General features: G+C 46.2%; 2 protein-coding genes across 2 annotated transcripts in view; both read left to right on the top strand.

Moving 5' to 3' along the window:
- The first annotated feature begins 2779 nt into the window (after nt 1–2779).
- Nucleotides 2780–6462, top strand: Mrps17 (mitochondrial ribosomal protein S17). Its single transcript, XM_028766216.1, has 3 exons — nt 2780–2840; nt 4241–4380; nt 5858–6462. Exons 2-3 carry the CDS (start codon nt 4258–4260, stop codon nt 6116–6118), a joined length of 384 nt encoding a protein of 127 aa, XP_028622049.1. The 5' UTR covers nt 2780–2840; nt 4241–4257; the 3' UTR covers nt 6119–6462.
- A 4969-nt stretch (nt 6463–11431) lies between these two features.
- Nipsnap2 (nipsnap homolog 2) overlaps nt 11432–12296 on the top strand; it is a 33802-nt gene continuing 32937 nt past the window's right edge. The window contains exon 1 of the mRNA XM_028766178.1: nt 11432–11572. Within this exon, the coding sequence (XP_028622011.1) occupies nt 11496–11572 (77 nt within the window). The 5' untranslated portion in view covers nt 11432–11495. The remainder of the gene's footprint in view (nt 11573–12296) is intronic.

The following is a 12296-nucleotide window of genomic DNA, read 5'->3' as shown; positions in this document are numbered from 1 at the left end:
GGTTTTTTGTATAAAACCAGGCAGAATAACTTCTAAAGTATCAACAATGATTTTTTTTTTTTTTTGGTTTTTCGAGACAGGGTTTCTCTGTGTAGCCCTGGATGTCCTGGAACTCACTCTGTAGACCAGGCTGGCCTCGAACTCAGAAATCCGCCTGCCTCTGCCTCCCAAGTGCTGGGATTAAAGGCATGCACCACCACTGCCTGACAACAATAATTATTTTTAGGGAATGTGTGTTTTAGAAATTTTTAATCCCAATCCAGTGTTTCTACCTCACCTAGGTCATTCCAGTCCCTGGATAAAAGACACACAACTTTTATATTTACAATAAGCCTTAAACAGCACAAGAGCTGGGCAAAAATCTACCTTCTGCTGTTAGAATCTACTTTTCTATCCACAACTCCAAGTTATTACTTAGTATGTTTCATCTGGGCTGCTCTTAACTCCAATTGGCCAGCCCTTGAGACTACGTTTTCATGGACTCTCAAACCATGGCATCTCTCTCTTCCTCCTTCACCTTCCCTCCCTCGTGGTTCTCCAGGCCTGAGGACACTAATCCCCGCCTATGTCTCTTCTGCCCAGCTATTGGATATTACCATCTTTATTTATCAATCAAAAATAACTTAGGAGCAAGGTCACATAGTGTCACTTGGGTCTACATGCGGACTACATATTGTCTCTCTGGGGCAACCAGGTCTTAAGGGCCTTCACTTAGCTTTACAATACATAGCAAAAGACCAAACATCAATAGATGTGACTTTTTTTTTGTTTTGTTTTGTTTTGTTTTGTTTTGTTTTTCGAGACATGGTTTCTCTGTGTAGCCCTGGCTGTCCTGGAACTCACTCTGTAGACCAGGCCTCGAACTCAGAAATCCGCCTGCCTCTGCCTCCCAAGTGCTGGGATTAAAGGCATGCGCCACCACTGCCTGGCATAGATCTGCCTTCTGAAAACACAGATGTCCCTCTGGAATCTCCCATAGTCCTTTAACATTTCTTTCTCTATTATCCTTTCAACCATGGATACTTTTGGATGGCCATTGTCTTGCTCTGGCTTCCATACATGTATTTTCAATGTCTCCATGTTCACTGTCTCCTCCTTTCTTAGCCTTCCTGCTTGTTTTATGTTCATATTGTAAAATGTTCATTATGTGACCCATTAGGGTTATCCGATAATTCTGCGTGTAATGGTTTTCTTTTCAAAGCCTAATGTCGGAAAGGATTTGTACATTTTGAATACCCTTTAGATGGGGTGGACAGACCTGAAATGAAGAAGATGTTGCTCCTGCACAACACATCCGATGAAAATCAGCTCTGTGAGGGTCGTAATAGAAAGACTAACAGGAGGCACTTTCTGGTACTCCCTCTTAGGAGGACTCTGGGATTTTGATCATCAGTTAGAACTGAACCAAGAAAAGCAGCAGAAGCATTTGGAACAAGCATCTTTCACGCACTGAACAACTACACAAAAAAGCATAGGATATAATAACTTTGAGGAAAACTATAATCTGAACTCACACCTTGTGCACCACGAATCCCTCCCATTAAGAAATCTCTCTGTTATGACACAGAAGAAAAGAGCAGCAAACGGCATTCGGATTTGATGTATTGTCATGAAAACTACCTAAGAGAGAACCCCTATGAAGATAAGGAGTATAGGAAAATCTTCAGTCGGCATCCTCTTCTTACTATTGTATTCTCAGAGAGAAACACCGTGAATGTGAAGAGGCCTTCAACCAAAACTCAACTCATAACAATTTCAGGTCAGTTGGGGACTGCATTTGTGGGAACTGCCTTGCCATCCTTTGGAGGGTAATTCCTGTTCAGCTCTGACCAGAACAAAACAGTAACTTCCAAGTGATGGTGAACAGGGTGTGTGTGTGTGTGTGTGTGTGTGTGTGTGTGTGTGTGTAGAAATGTCCACTGTATTTACACTCTTCTACTACCTATTTCATACCTGGCTTGAGTTTTGTTTTGTTTTTATTTGCCTCTAGTAGACTGTGGGCGCTCTTTTATTCATCTTTTCTCTACAATGCCTAGCACAGATTCTTAGAATATATGTTCTGTAAATGTTTGCTTTAAAAAAAAATGGGTTGGACAGATTGATGCTTTGTTTTTATTGTTGTTATTTTAATACTGGGGATTGTTTCCAGGACGTAGTACTTGAAAGAAAAACCTCTGGCCATTTCTGGCTGTATTTCTGTGCCACCACATCCATCTTTAATATTAACTTGAAATTTCTTGACTTGCATATTATTCATACTTATGAAATACAGTGTGGTATTGCAGTGTACACCTACAGTAATATCCGGGTAGTTGGCATATTTACACTTACCACATCTTTGCCTGAAAAATCTTCAGAAGCACCTATAACCGATACTTTGACCCATGCAAATATCACACTATGCAACGAGACATTACAAATTGTTGCAAAGCATGCCTGTAATCCAACACTGGAAAGGCGGAGGCAAGCCAGATGTAGTGTGAGACTGAAAAAAAAAAAGGAGTTTCTGTCTGACAAATACACGGTCCTTTTATTTGAAGACAAGTCCAATCTATTGCTGGGAAATCAAAAGAGCAGGAAACAAAATGGATAGGAAAAGATAGGAACCTCCTGCGCATCTACAGCAGTACCTACGGAGAAAGCATAAGCAGGACACACTTAACCCCGGACTTCCGCCGGAGGTGCGGTTTCAAAATAGATTGGGCGGGTTCTTATCTTTAGCCCCGCCTAAGACAGGACTAGAGCCCTGTGAAAAGGGACGGGTGGGGCTAGCGTGCTATGTACGTCATCACGCTGCGTCCATGCTCCGTCGGCCTTGTTCCGAGAGGTAGTCTCCAGAGGTGAGCGAGGGTTCCAGGTCTGGGTATTAGGGGTCAGCGATGTTGCATCTCTTGTCTGTTTCCCTGGTGGTTTCGGTAGCGACTGATTCCCAAAGCTGCTCCGAGTCAGAGTCCCGTCGTTCCTGTACAGGAAGCTGGCTGACCGGCCGAGGTCTTGCAGTGAGCCCTTGTGTGTTTGGTAGCGGGCTGTAATGGCTATAATTGAGACAGAAAGCTGCAATAAATGCTGTGAGCTTGAGACCGTGCCCTGGTAACGACAAGGAATAAACCCCGTAGACTCAGGAGTTAAGCGCTTCAAACAACGCCGTTTATTATAATACTCCCTAATTGGGGACCAGTTCCAAGAAAGGACACCAAGTGACACGGACGAAGTGTTTCTAAATGGTTACAGAACAAAGAATAGTGGGTAAAAAGTAAATAAGGTGACTTGTCTTGTAGTGATCTAGTAGGCACCTCATAGGTAGAAGAGCTTTGGTCTGTAGAGCATCTATGATCGGCAGCAAGGGAATTTTCCAGATGATTAGGTAGAGACGCACTGAAGCTGGACCTTTAACTGCATATTTTCCCGTTGTATCCCTCCTCATTTGGAGAGAGGGACTCCGCTGTGGCCAGTTTACTTGTATGCTTGCACACTAATAGTTCACAAAACACTTGTGAGCAGGTCATGTTATTCCTAACTTTCCATATAGGGAATCCGAGGGTTAGATTCATTTTTTACTTTGTAAACATTAATAACGATAAAACCTGGAAGCATCTCTGACCCGGCTAGTTCAGAAAGGTAGAAAAAATGACTACTGGACACCAGCATTGCTGCTGACCACATCCACTTGGTAAGCCCTAAGCACCAGAATGCTAGTTTAAATGGTGTATTGTGACACCAGCCTGTGTATAATCTCAGAGGATCCCCTGGAACTGGTGCTACGTAAGGTATCCTTGAAAGCCACCATAAGGGTGCTGGAAACTGAACCCAGGTCCTCTGGAAGAGCAGCCAGCGCTTAGCTGCTTAGGCGTCTCTCCAGCCCAACTCATGGGAGGCTAACATAGAAGGATCTCCCAGGGCTGGAGAGATGGCTCAGCGGTTAAGAACACAGACTGCTCTTCCAGAGGTCCTGAGTTCAAATCCCAGCAACCACATGGTGGCTCACAACCATCCGTAATGAGATTGGATGCCCTCTTCTGGTGTGTCTGAAGACAGCTACAATGTACTCATCAATAAAATAAATAAATAAATAAATAAAAAAAAAAAGGATCTCCCAGTTTAAGGCAAGCCTGGGCTACAGTGGAGAAAGGTAAACTTCAGGAAAAAGAAACAGCCATTGGTTTGCTCATGGATAGGGGAAAGGGGGCAAGACTGTCTTAACAATGTTAGGCTGTGAGAGTTTGTGTTTGTTTAATTTTAGGTGCTCACAGACACATAATGTCAATAGTCCGATCATCCGTCCATGCAAAATGGGTTGTGGGGAAGGTGATTGGTACAGCAATGGTAAAAACTGCTAAAGTAAGAGCAACCAGACTCGTGTTGGATCCCTACTTACTGAAGGTAAGGATCAACACTTGTTCTAAAGTGCCATTGATAAGTTACCAAGGGTCTGCTGTGGCAGTTCTCAGCCTGGGGGTCGTGACCCCTTTGGGAGTCACATATCAAATGTTTACATTTTGATTCATAACAGGGACAACATTACAACTAGGAGGTAGCAAGTTATGGTTGGGGAGCGCCACACCATGAGGAACTGAGTTAAAGGGTCGCAGCATCAGGAAGGTTGAGGACCACTGCTTTAGGGTCTGAGCAGAAAAGCATTTTCCCATCAATAAGAGATAAGTTGAGCCGGCAGTGGTGGTGCACGCCTTTAATCCCAGCACTTGGGAGGCAGAGGCAGGCAGATTTCTGAGTTCGAGGCCAGCCTGGTCTACAGAGTGAGTTCCAGGACAGCCCGGGCTATACAGAGAAACCTTGTCTTGAAAAAAAAAAAAAAAAAGTTGAACATCTGCAGCATTCTGCTACACCCTGTGCTGACCTGTAGGTGTAACCTGGTTCATAGGAGGCTTTCGGGAACACGCAGTTTATTTTGATATTTTCTATAGTGTCTAGCTGGGCAGAACAGCCTGGAACAGAGGACAAGACACTTCATTCCTTCTTCCCAGGTTGCCATAAGAGATATCCCAGTAAAGAGACGTTTGAGCTGGCCCTCCAGTACAGTTCTATTCCTGGGCCAGGTAGCAAGAAGTCACTGCACCTTGATGAATACAATGTGTGGTTCTTTCAACTGTGATAGGGCACAGCCTCCTGCAGAAATAGCAAGTGGTTGCACCCATCGAGGCCATGGGTTGGTATTCTAGTTTAAGGAATGCAAGGACAGTCGGAGGTGGACTGCAAAGGGTCCTTTGTGCATTGTTGCTTTGTTTCGTTTTTGGGACAGGGACACTCTGGGTAGCCCTGGCTGTCCCGGAACTCAGTATGTAGTCCAGACTGGCTTTGAACCCACAGAGATCCACTTGCCTCTGCCAGGAGTCTACACCAGTATAGCCAGAAATCCACTGTGTATTGATTTCATCCTTTAAATAAAGAAAAGACTGAGTCTACGAGATAAGGACCAGCGTCAGGAGTTAGGAAGAGGATTTTGCAAAACTGTGGCGTAGAAATGATAAGGGCCTGAACTAAAGTGGCAGCGGCACTGGGAATGCAGTGGGCAACGCAGACCCGGGAAGAAGAGGCTGAGCTGTGGTTTGTTAGATGAATGGGAGGGGGATCTGGGTTCAATTCCCAGCACCCACATGGCAGCTCACGACTCTCTGTAATTCCAGATCCACACAGATATACATGCAGGCGAAACAGCAATGCACATAAAAAAAAAATTAATGAAAAAAAGCAAGTACATATTAAGGGCTCTCTTCAAAATTAAAAAATATTTAAAAAAAAAAAAAAGAATAGGAAGGGGGGCAGCTTCCCAGGAGTTGTTTTTTCGAACCACAGATCACAGATGGGAGTTACTGATCTGCCCCTCTCCTTCTTTCCACAGTACTTTAATAAGCGGAAAACCTACTTCGCTCACGATGCCCTTCAGCAGTGCAGCGTCGGGGACATCGTGCTCCTCAGAGCTTTGCCCGTCCCACGATCAAAGCATGTGAAACACGAACTGGCTGAGATCATCTTCAAAGTCGGCCGAGTTATCGACCCGGTCACAGGAAAGCCCTGTGCAGGAACCGCCTACCTAGAGAGCCCCCTCGTTTCAGAAGCCACTCCCCTCAGCGAAACTCCGGAAGAGCTCAAGGTCTCCTGAACCTAGGGAAGAAGGAGCCAGAGAGATTTCTCTCTATAGGTTTGCTCAATGGCTTTCATTACTGTCCAGTTTCTCCTGTGACATCAGACATAGTAAGCGAAGTAAAGAGCTTAGTGTTCCACAAGGGTCTGCATCCTTTTTCAGATTCTCTGAACAGAACTTCCTGATTACTCCATGTGCCTAAGTGTACTGCATCATTCTGTAAGCTCACTGTCTTAGATCATGTGTATCGTTTCCTTTGTTTTACTTCACTCAAAGAAATCTTGGACTTAGCACCTTTATTTTAAAAGGAGAAAACCTTTTGATAATGACATAAAAGATTAAACTTAGTTTTGATAGCTTAATTTTTCAAAAGGTATTATGTGTGTCCACGATGCCTGTGTGGGCACAGACGTGCCCCCGAATACTGTGTGAGCCAGAGGACAGCTTTGCGGAGTCTACGCTCCCTTCACTCTTACAGGGTTTCCAGGTATCACACTCAGATGGCCAGGTTTGCACAGCTAGCACCTGCATCCGCTGAACATCCTGCTGGCACAGAGTTTAAATGGTTCATATTCAAAGTAAGTTAAATTTGGGCTGTTTTGCTGTATTTTTGGAGACAGGATTTTTCTGTATGGCCTTGGCTGTCCTGGAACTTGCTCTGTAGACCAGGCTGGTCTCCAAATCACAGAGATCTACCTGCCTCTGCCTCTGAAGTGGTGGGATTAAAGGTGTTCGCCACCAATGCTGCTAGTAAATTTAATTTTTTCCCCTCTGATTTCACCAACTCCCAAGGGGAAATGTTTTAAATGCTGTAAAGATTTTTACTGCAGAAACTTTGGCCTATATATTTCATTTTTTCTGACTCCTGAGAAGGAGACTTGGGGTATATTTCAACTTGAGCTAATATTTATGTTATATGTGTGTTTCTTTGTTTAGTTGTTTTGAAATTGTGCCTCAGTATATAAAGCCCAGGTGAGCCTTGAATTTTTAGTCCTACCTCATGCTCCAGGTAGCTGGGATTAGTAGGTGTGTGGCATAGGGCCTAGTTAATAGAAGATATTAGTAATAAGCACAGGCACTCATGGATCATCAGGACGAAAGTGGAGAGGGACCCATAGGTGCCCTCATAACAGATAGGACCCATGGAGGGTGAGCGGCAAGAGACCAGATAAGGGAAAGGGGAATGAAGGAAGACTCTGCAGACTAGTAAATGGTGGGTATGGAGAAGGCAGTTCAAGCAGAGGCAAAAGTGTGAAGTCCTGAGTAATAACATGGCTAGTGAAGCTGGAGAGATGGCCCAGTGGTTAGGAACTCTTGGGGTCTAGGAATCACCTCATAAACCACGCAAACACAGATCTCAGACAAGGATAGTTTATTGAGCATATGCCTCAGGGCCACAGTCCAGATTCGGGAACTGAACTGTGACCCCAAGTTAAGATCCTACAGGGTTTTTAAGCCCAATAACCACAGCCAAGTTATTTTACCAATCAGGATTTAGGAATAGGGGGTTTCCTTAGGAACATGTCTTCGTTGTATACGTACCTGTTTCCATTGGTTGGGGTATTCAACTGTGGCAGGAGAATTGCCTTGTTTAATACTCATATTCTGATGTGTCTACCGGGATGGGACTTGTCTAACATTCCTGTCTTAACTTGCCATCCAGGTTGTCAGTTTCCCATGTACATGTCTCTTTCTGCCAAGTAGGATGTCAGTTCCCAGAGAGGTCTTGGGAACTTAAACTTTACTGAACCGCTACTCAAAATGGAAGTCTTATTCCAAATAGTTTCTTATATTGGTACAGGTGTCTCTCTTGTGTTAGGGTCCATCCCAGGGCCGGCTTATAAAATCAAATGCCATAAAAGCTTACACACAGGTGCAGAAAGTACTACTAGGTGGTTGGTTTGGGTCCAAGCTTATTGTGGGTAACAATACAAACCGCTCTACTGAGTTCTATCATGATTGGTTTCCAGGGGCACAGAACATAACAGAATATGTAATCAATCTTGGCATTAGAAAGTTTCCTAGTAACAGCAGAAACATTTGAGAAAGTTTCATTATAATGGCAGGCTAGGGCTGGAGAGATGGCTCAGCAGTTAAGAGCACTGGCTGCTCTCCCAGAGATCTTGAGTTCAATTCCCAGAAACCACATGGTGGCTCACAACCATTTGTAATGGGATCCAACACCCTCTTCTGGCGTGTCTGAAGACAGCTACAGTGTACTCATATTCATAAAATAAGTCTTTATTATTATTAAAAAGCAATGGCAGACTAGCCAGGTAATTGTTACTTAGGACTTAACAGGAACACAGGCTGCTTTTGCAAAGGACCCAGGTTCAGTCCTCGGTACCCGTGTCACATGGCAGTTCAAAACTGTTAACTCCAATTCCAGATCTGGTGCCCTCTTCTGTTCTCCATTAGCACTGCATGCATTTGGTAGGCATACAGACTGACAAAGCTCCAAGGTTTGTTTTGTTTTGTTTTGTTGTTGGTTTTTTTTTTTTAACAAAGCATAACCAGGAGTTTTTGAAGCAGAATTTCTGGGACATTTTGAATATAGGTAGACATTAGAGAAATAAGATAATGGATTATTTAAGGTCAGAGAAAAGGATTACAAAGTTAAACAGCACCAGTGTAGAGAACTGGATAAAATAAGATGAAGGGCTAGGAGCTGGGTGGTGGTTGCGCACGCCTTTAATCCCAGCACTTGGGAGGCAGAGACAGGCGGACTTCTGAGTTCGAGGCCAACCTGGTCTACAGAATGAGTTCCAGGACAGCCAGGACTACACAGAGAAACCCTGTCTCGAAAAACCAAAAAAAAAAAAAAAAAAAAGAACATCCTGACGGTGCTCATCTGTAAGCTAGCAACCTTGCCACCAAGCCTGACAACCCAAATGGGTCCGAGTTCCTGGGACCCACATGGTAAAAGGAAAGAACAACTCCCAGAATTTTTTCTGAGTCCTGCGCATGCTTCTTGTCATGGCCCAAGTACCCACACACGTGCACAAGTAAATACATGTAATCTATAAATTTAACTTTTTTAAAATTAGGCTTCAGGAAGACTCTTGTAATGAGAAATATGAGCCTGGTAGTACACACCTTTAATCTCAGCACTCAGACAGAGGCCAGCCTGGTCTACATTGTTGAGTTCCAGGCCAGCTAAGGCTACATAGTGATTCTCAATCTTCCTAATGCTGTGACTATTCAATATTCTAGATATGTCTGTGGGTGTGTCTGCCTGTGAGCAGACCCGCCTGAGGAGGATAGAAGAGTACTGTCTCAGTTCCCAAATCTATCTTCATCTTCGGTGGTTGTCTTCGGAGACCTCTTTGAAAAGGTCATTGGACAGCAATGGTGTCTCGACTCACAGATTGAGAACCACTAGGGCCTAAACCTTGGGTACTAGTATACACTTATTATAACACAGCACTCAGGAGGCTGAGGCAGAGAACAGCAAGTTCAAGGCAAGCCTAGGCAACTTGGTAGGACCTATTTCCAAAACAGACTGAAGAAGCACAGCTCATTGGTAGAGCACATGCCTAGCATATACAAGGCCCTAAGTAGTCACCAGTACTTGGGAGGAGAGCACTGGACCAAAGAACTAATGAAACTCCAGAACAAAAGGGCATTGGGGGTGGGGGTGGGGAAAATACAGGAAAAAAAATGGCCTAACGCTAAGTAGCACAAAAGCAGAGTCATTAAAGAAATGCATAAACGCCAAGTTGCATTCCAAGAGAGAGAGTTGAAACTCCTAACATATAAAGTTGAGTCAAGTGCAATAATGCATATCTGTGATCCACCTCAGTACTGCAGAGGTGGAGGCACGAGCCGTGAGAGTTTGAGGCCATCCTGAACTGAATAATGAGGTCCAGTAACTAAACCGGTTCTGAAAACTCATGCAAGTAATCTCAGGACCCAGAAGAGTAACAGGACCCAAGAATGGAGTCCTGTAAGGGGAATTCTGAATGCTTGTGAGAAACTCCAAGAGAGCAAGGGTCTTGTAACCTCAGTTTCTTCACACCCCTCCCAGGTGTAGTGAACAGCAGTGAGTTCAACTCCAGATTACTCATTCCTGCTTGCTGTTATATGCCTCTGTGGAAAATCCTTATTTTGACACCTGGGTCTTGTCCTTGTGTGTTGTACACTTAAATTGTGTGATTCTTCTAAACCCTCAGAGTATAAATTGTCGGATGCTCTGAATAAAGCCTATTGAGACTTTAGTCCACCTCATTTTTAGGCTCCATTCTCCCAGGTTCAGCCCCCATCAGGAGCAGTAAACAGATCACCATCAGTTCAAGGCTGGACAGGGCTTCACATAAAGATCCTGTCTCAGCTAAGTTGAGAACTGGAGGATCTGTATAACAAAGGCAGGGCTCAGCCACACTTGAAGAGGCCCTGCCCCCAGCGAGTCTTGTATCTGTCTCCCACAGATGTATGGAACTCTCTCAGACTCATGCACATTCAAAGGAACAAGTGCCTCTCCCAGCTTGAACTACTCCTCTACCACCCGTTAAGACCAGCATTCGGCTTGTTAGAAAACTACCCATGGGGCTGGAGAGATGGTTCAGCGATTAAGAGCACTGGCTGCTCTTCCAGAGGACCAGGGTACAATACCCAGCACCCACATGGCAGCTCATAACTGTCTGCAACTCCAGTTCCAGGGGCCCCACACTCTCAGACATACATGCAGGCAAAACACTAACGATGCACATAGACTAGAAAGAGAAATTTTAAAAGATAAAGAAAACCACACCTCTTGAGCTTCAAGAGTACAGGTGGTGAAGAGTCAGTCACTGTTATGATCCTCTTTACCCAGAACCCGGGCGGCCACCAATTGGAGTGTCTTTCTCTTGGCCTCTGCAAGTAACCGAGGCCCAGGCTGCTCCCCATTTCTCTGATTCCTCGGGATCTAGTTCTGTTTCTACCTCCTCTTGTCTTGCTGACGTTTCATGCTCTTTTACTATCCCTATAGAATACGTTTTCCCCTGTACCAGTGGTTCTCAACTTTCCTGATGCTGCTACACTTTAACACGTTTCCTCACTTTGTGGTGACCCTCGACCATAAAATCAGGTTCTGGATTCTCTTATGCACAGATCTGCTCCTTTCTCATGGATCTCCCCGTGTACATGTCAGAGAAGTTCCTTTCTCACACCCATTTCGGGACACTGAGCTCCCCTCGCAGGATCTATGGTTGTTTTCAGCAACTGCTTGACGCGCCCCCTAGCGGCAGCACCGCGGCGGCACGCTGCTCCCCCTAGCGGCCGCGCCCCCTCACTACAGAGGCCTAGCGCCCTGCCCCGCCCCGCCCCAGCCTGGTCGGCCCGGCCGGGGGAGGGGTCGCGGCAGCGGCGGCGTCACCGACACCGAGGCGGTAGGAGCTTCAGGCTCCGGAGCAAGATGGCGGCGCGGGTACTGCTCGCGCGAGGAGGCCTGCTGCGGCCAGCCGCCCCCGGCAGCTTCCTGCCCGGGCTCCGGTGAGCAGCGCCGCCCTTTCCGGGGCCCGGCCGGGGAGGGGCCGCCGTGGGGCGAAGGGCGCGGGGTCCCCGGGGCGGGGAGGGGACGCCGGGGGCCGGCCTCCGAGTCCCAGGCGACGGAGGGCTGGCGTGGCTGCAGCGCCTTCCCGGGCCCCCGTGGGGCTCAAGGTCACCGTCCCGCCGGCGCCGCCCTTGCGGGGAACGCCCGGGCTCGCGGGCCGTGTCCGCCCGCAGCCTCCGCGCGCTGCGCCCCCCGCAGTAGCGACGCCTCGCCCCAGGTCGGAAAGAGAAGCGAAAGGATGGCGGGTCCCCCCGGGGAAGCTGCACCCCGAGGTCCCCACTCGGGACAGCCCTTAAATTTGAAAGCGGAGTGGATCAAAAAAAAAAAAAAAGTAACCGACGATGGGCAGCTGTAGTAGATGGCGGAGTACGCTGTCGAAACTTTTTCTTTTCCTAACCACCGAGGAGTCTGTTTGGTTGTGTCAACCTGTCACCTTGACATCCCCACGTTTAAATAAGGAAAGGCCATCCGAATTCACCGACGGATTTGTTTTCCCTTCTTTCCTTCCTTTGTATGATTATTTGATGTTTAAACGGGTTTTTTTTAGGATTTATTTTTTTATTTCATGTGTTTAAGTGTTCGCCTACATGGGTGGCTGTCACATAGGTGCCGGGGGCAGCCAGAAGGTTTTGGATCCCCAGGAACCGGAGTTACAGAGGGTTG

The sequence above is a fragment of the Grammomys surdaster genome, unplaced genomic scaffold (genome assembly GCF_004785775.1).
Source record: "Grammomys surdaster isolate TR1022 unplaced genomic scaffold, NIH_TR_1.0 166, whole genome shotgun sequence".
Classification (NCBI taxonomy): domain Eukaryota; kingdom Metazoa; phylum Chordata; class Mammalia; order Rodentia; family Muridae; genus Grammomys; species Grammomys surdaster.
This window is presented reverse-complemented; position numbering and strand designations above follow the sequence as displayed.

Coding starts and splice junctions, on each gene's coding strand:
- Mrps17 (XM_028766216.1), top strand. CDS start 4,258: ATGTCAATAGTCCGATCATCCGTCCATGCAAAATGGGTTGTGGGGAAG. Junction 4,381..5,857: donor TGGATCCCTACTTACTGAAG/GTAAGGATCAAC, acceptor TTCTTTCCACAG/TACTTTAATAAGCGGAAAAC.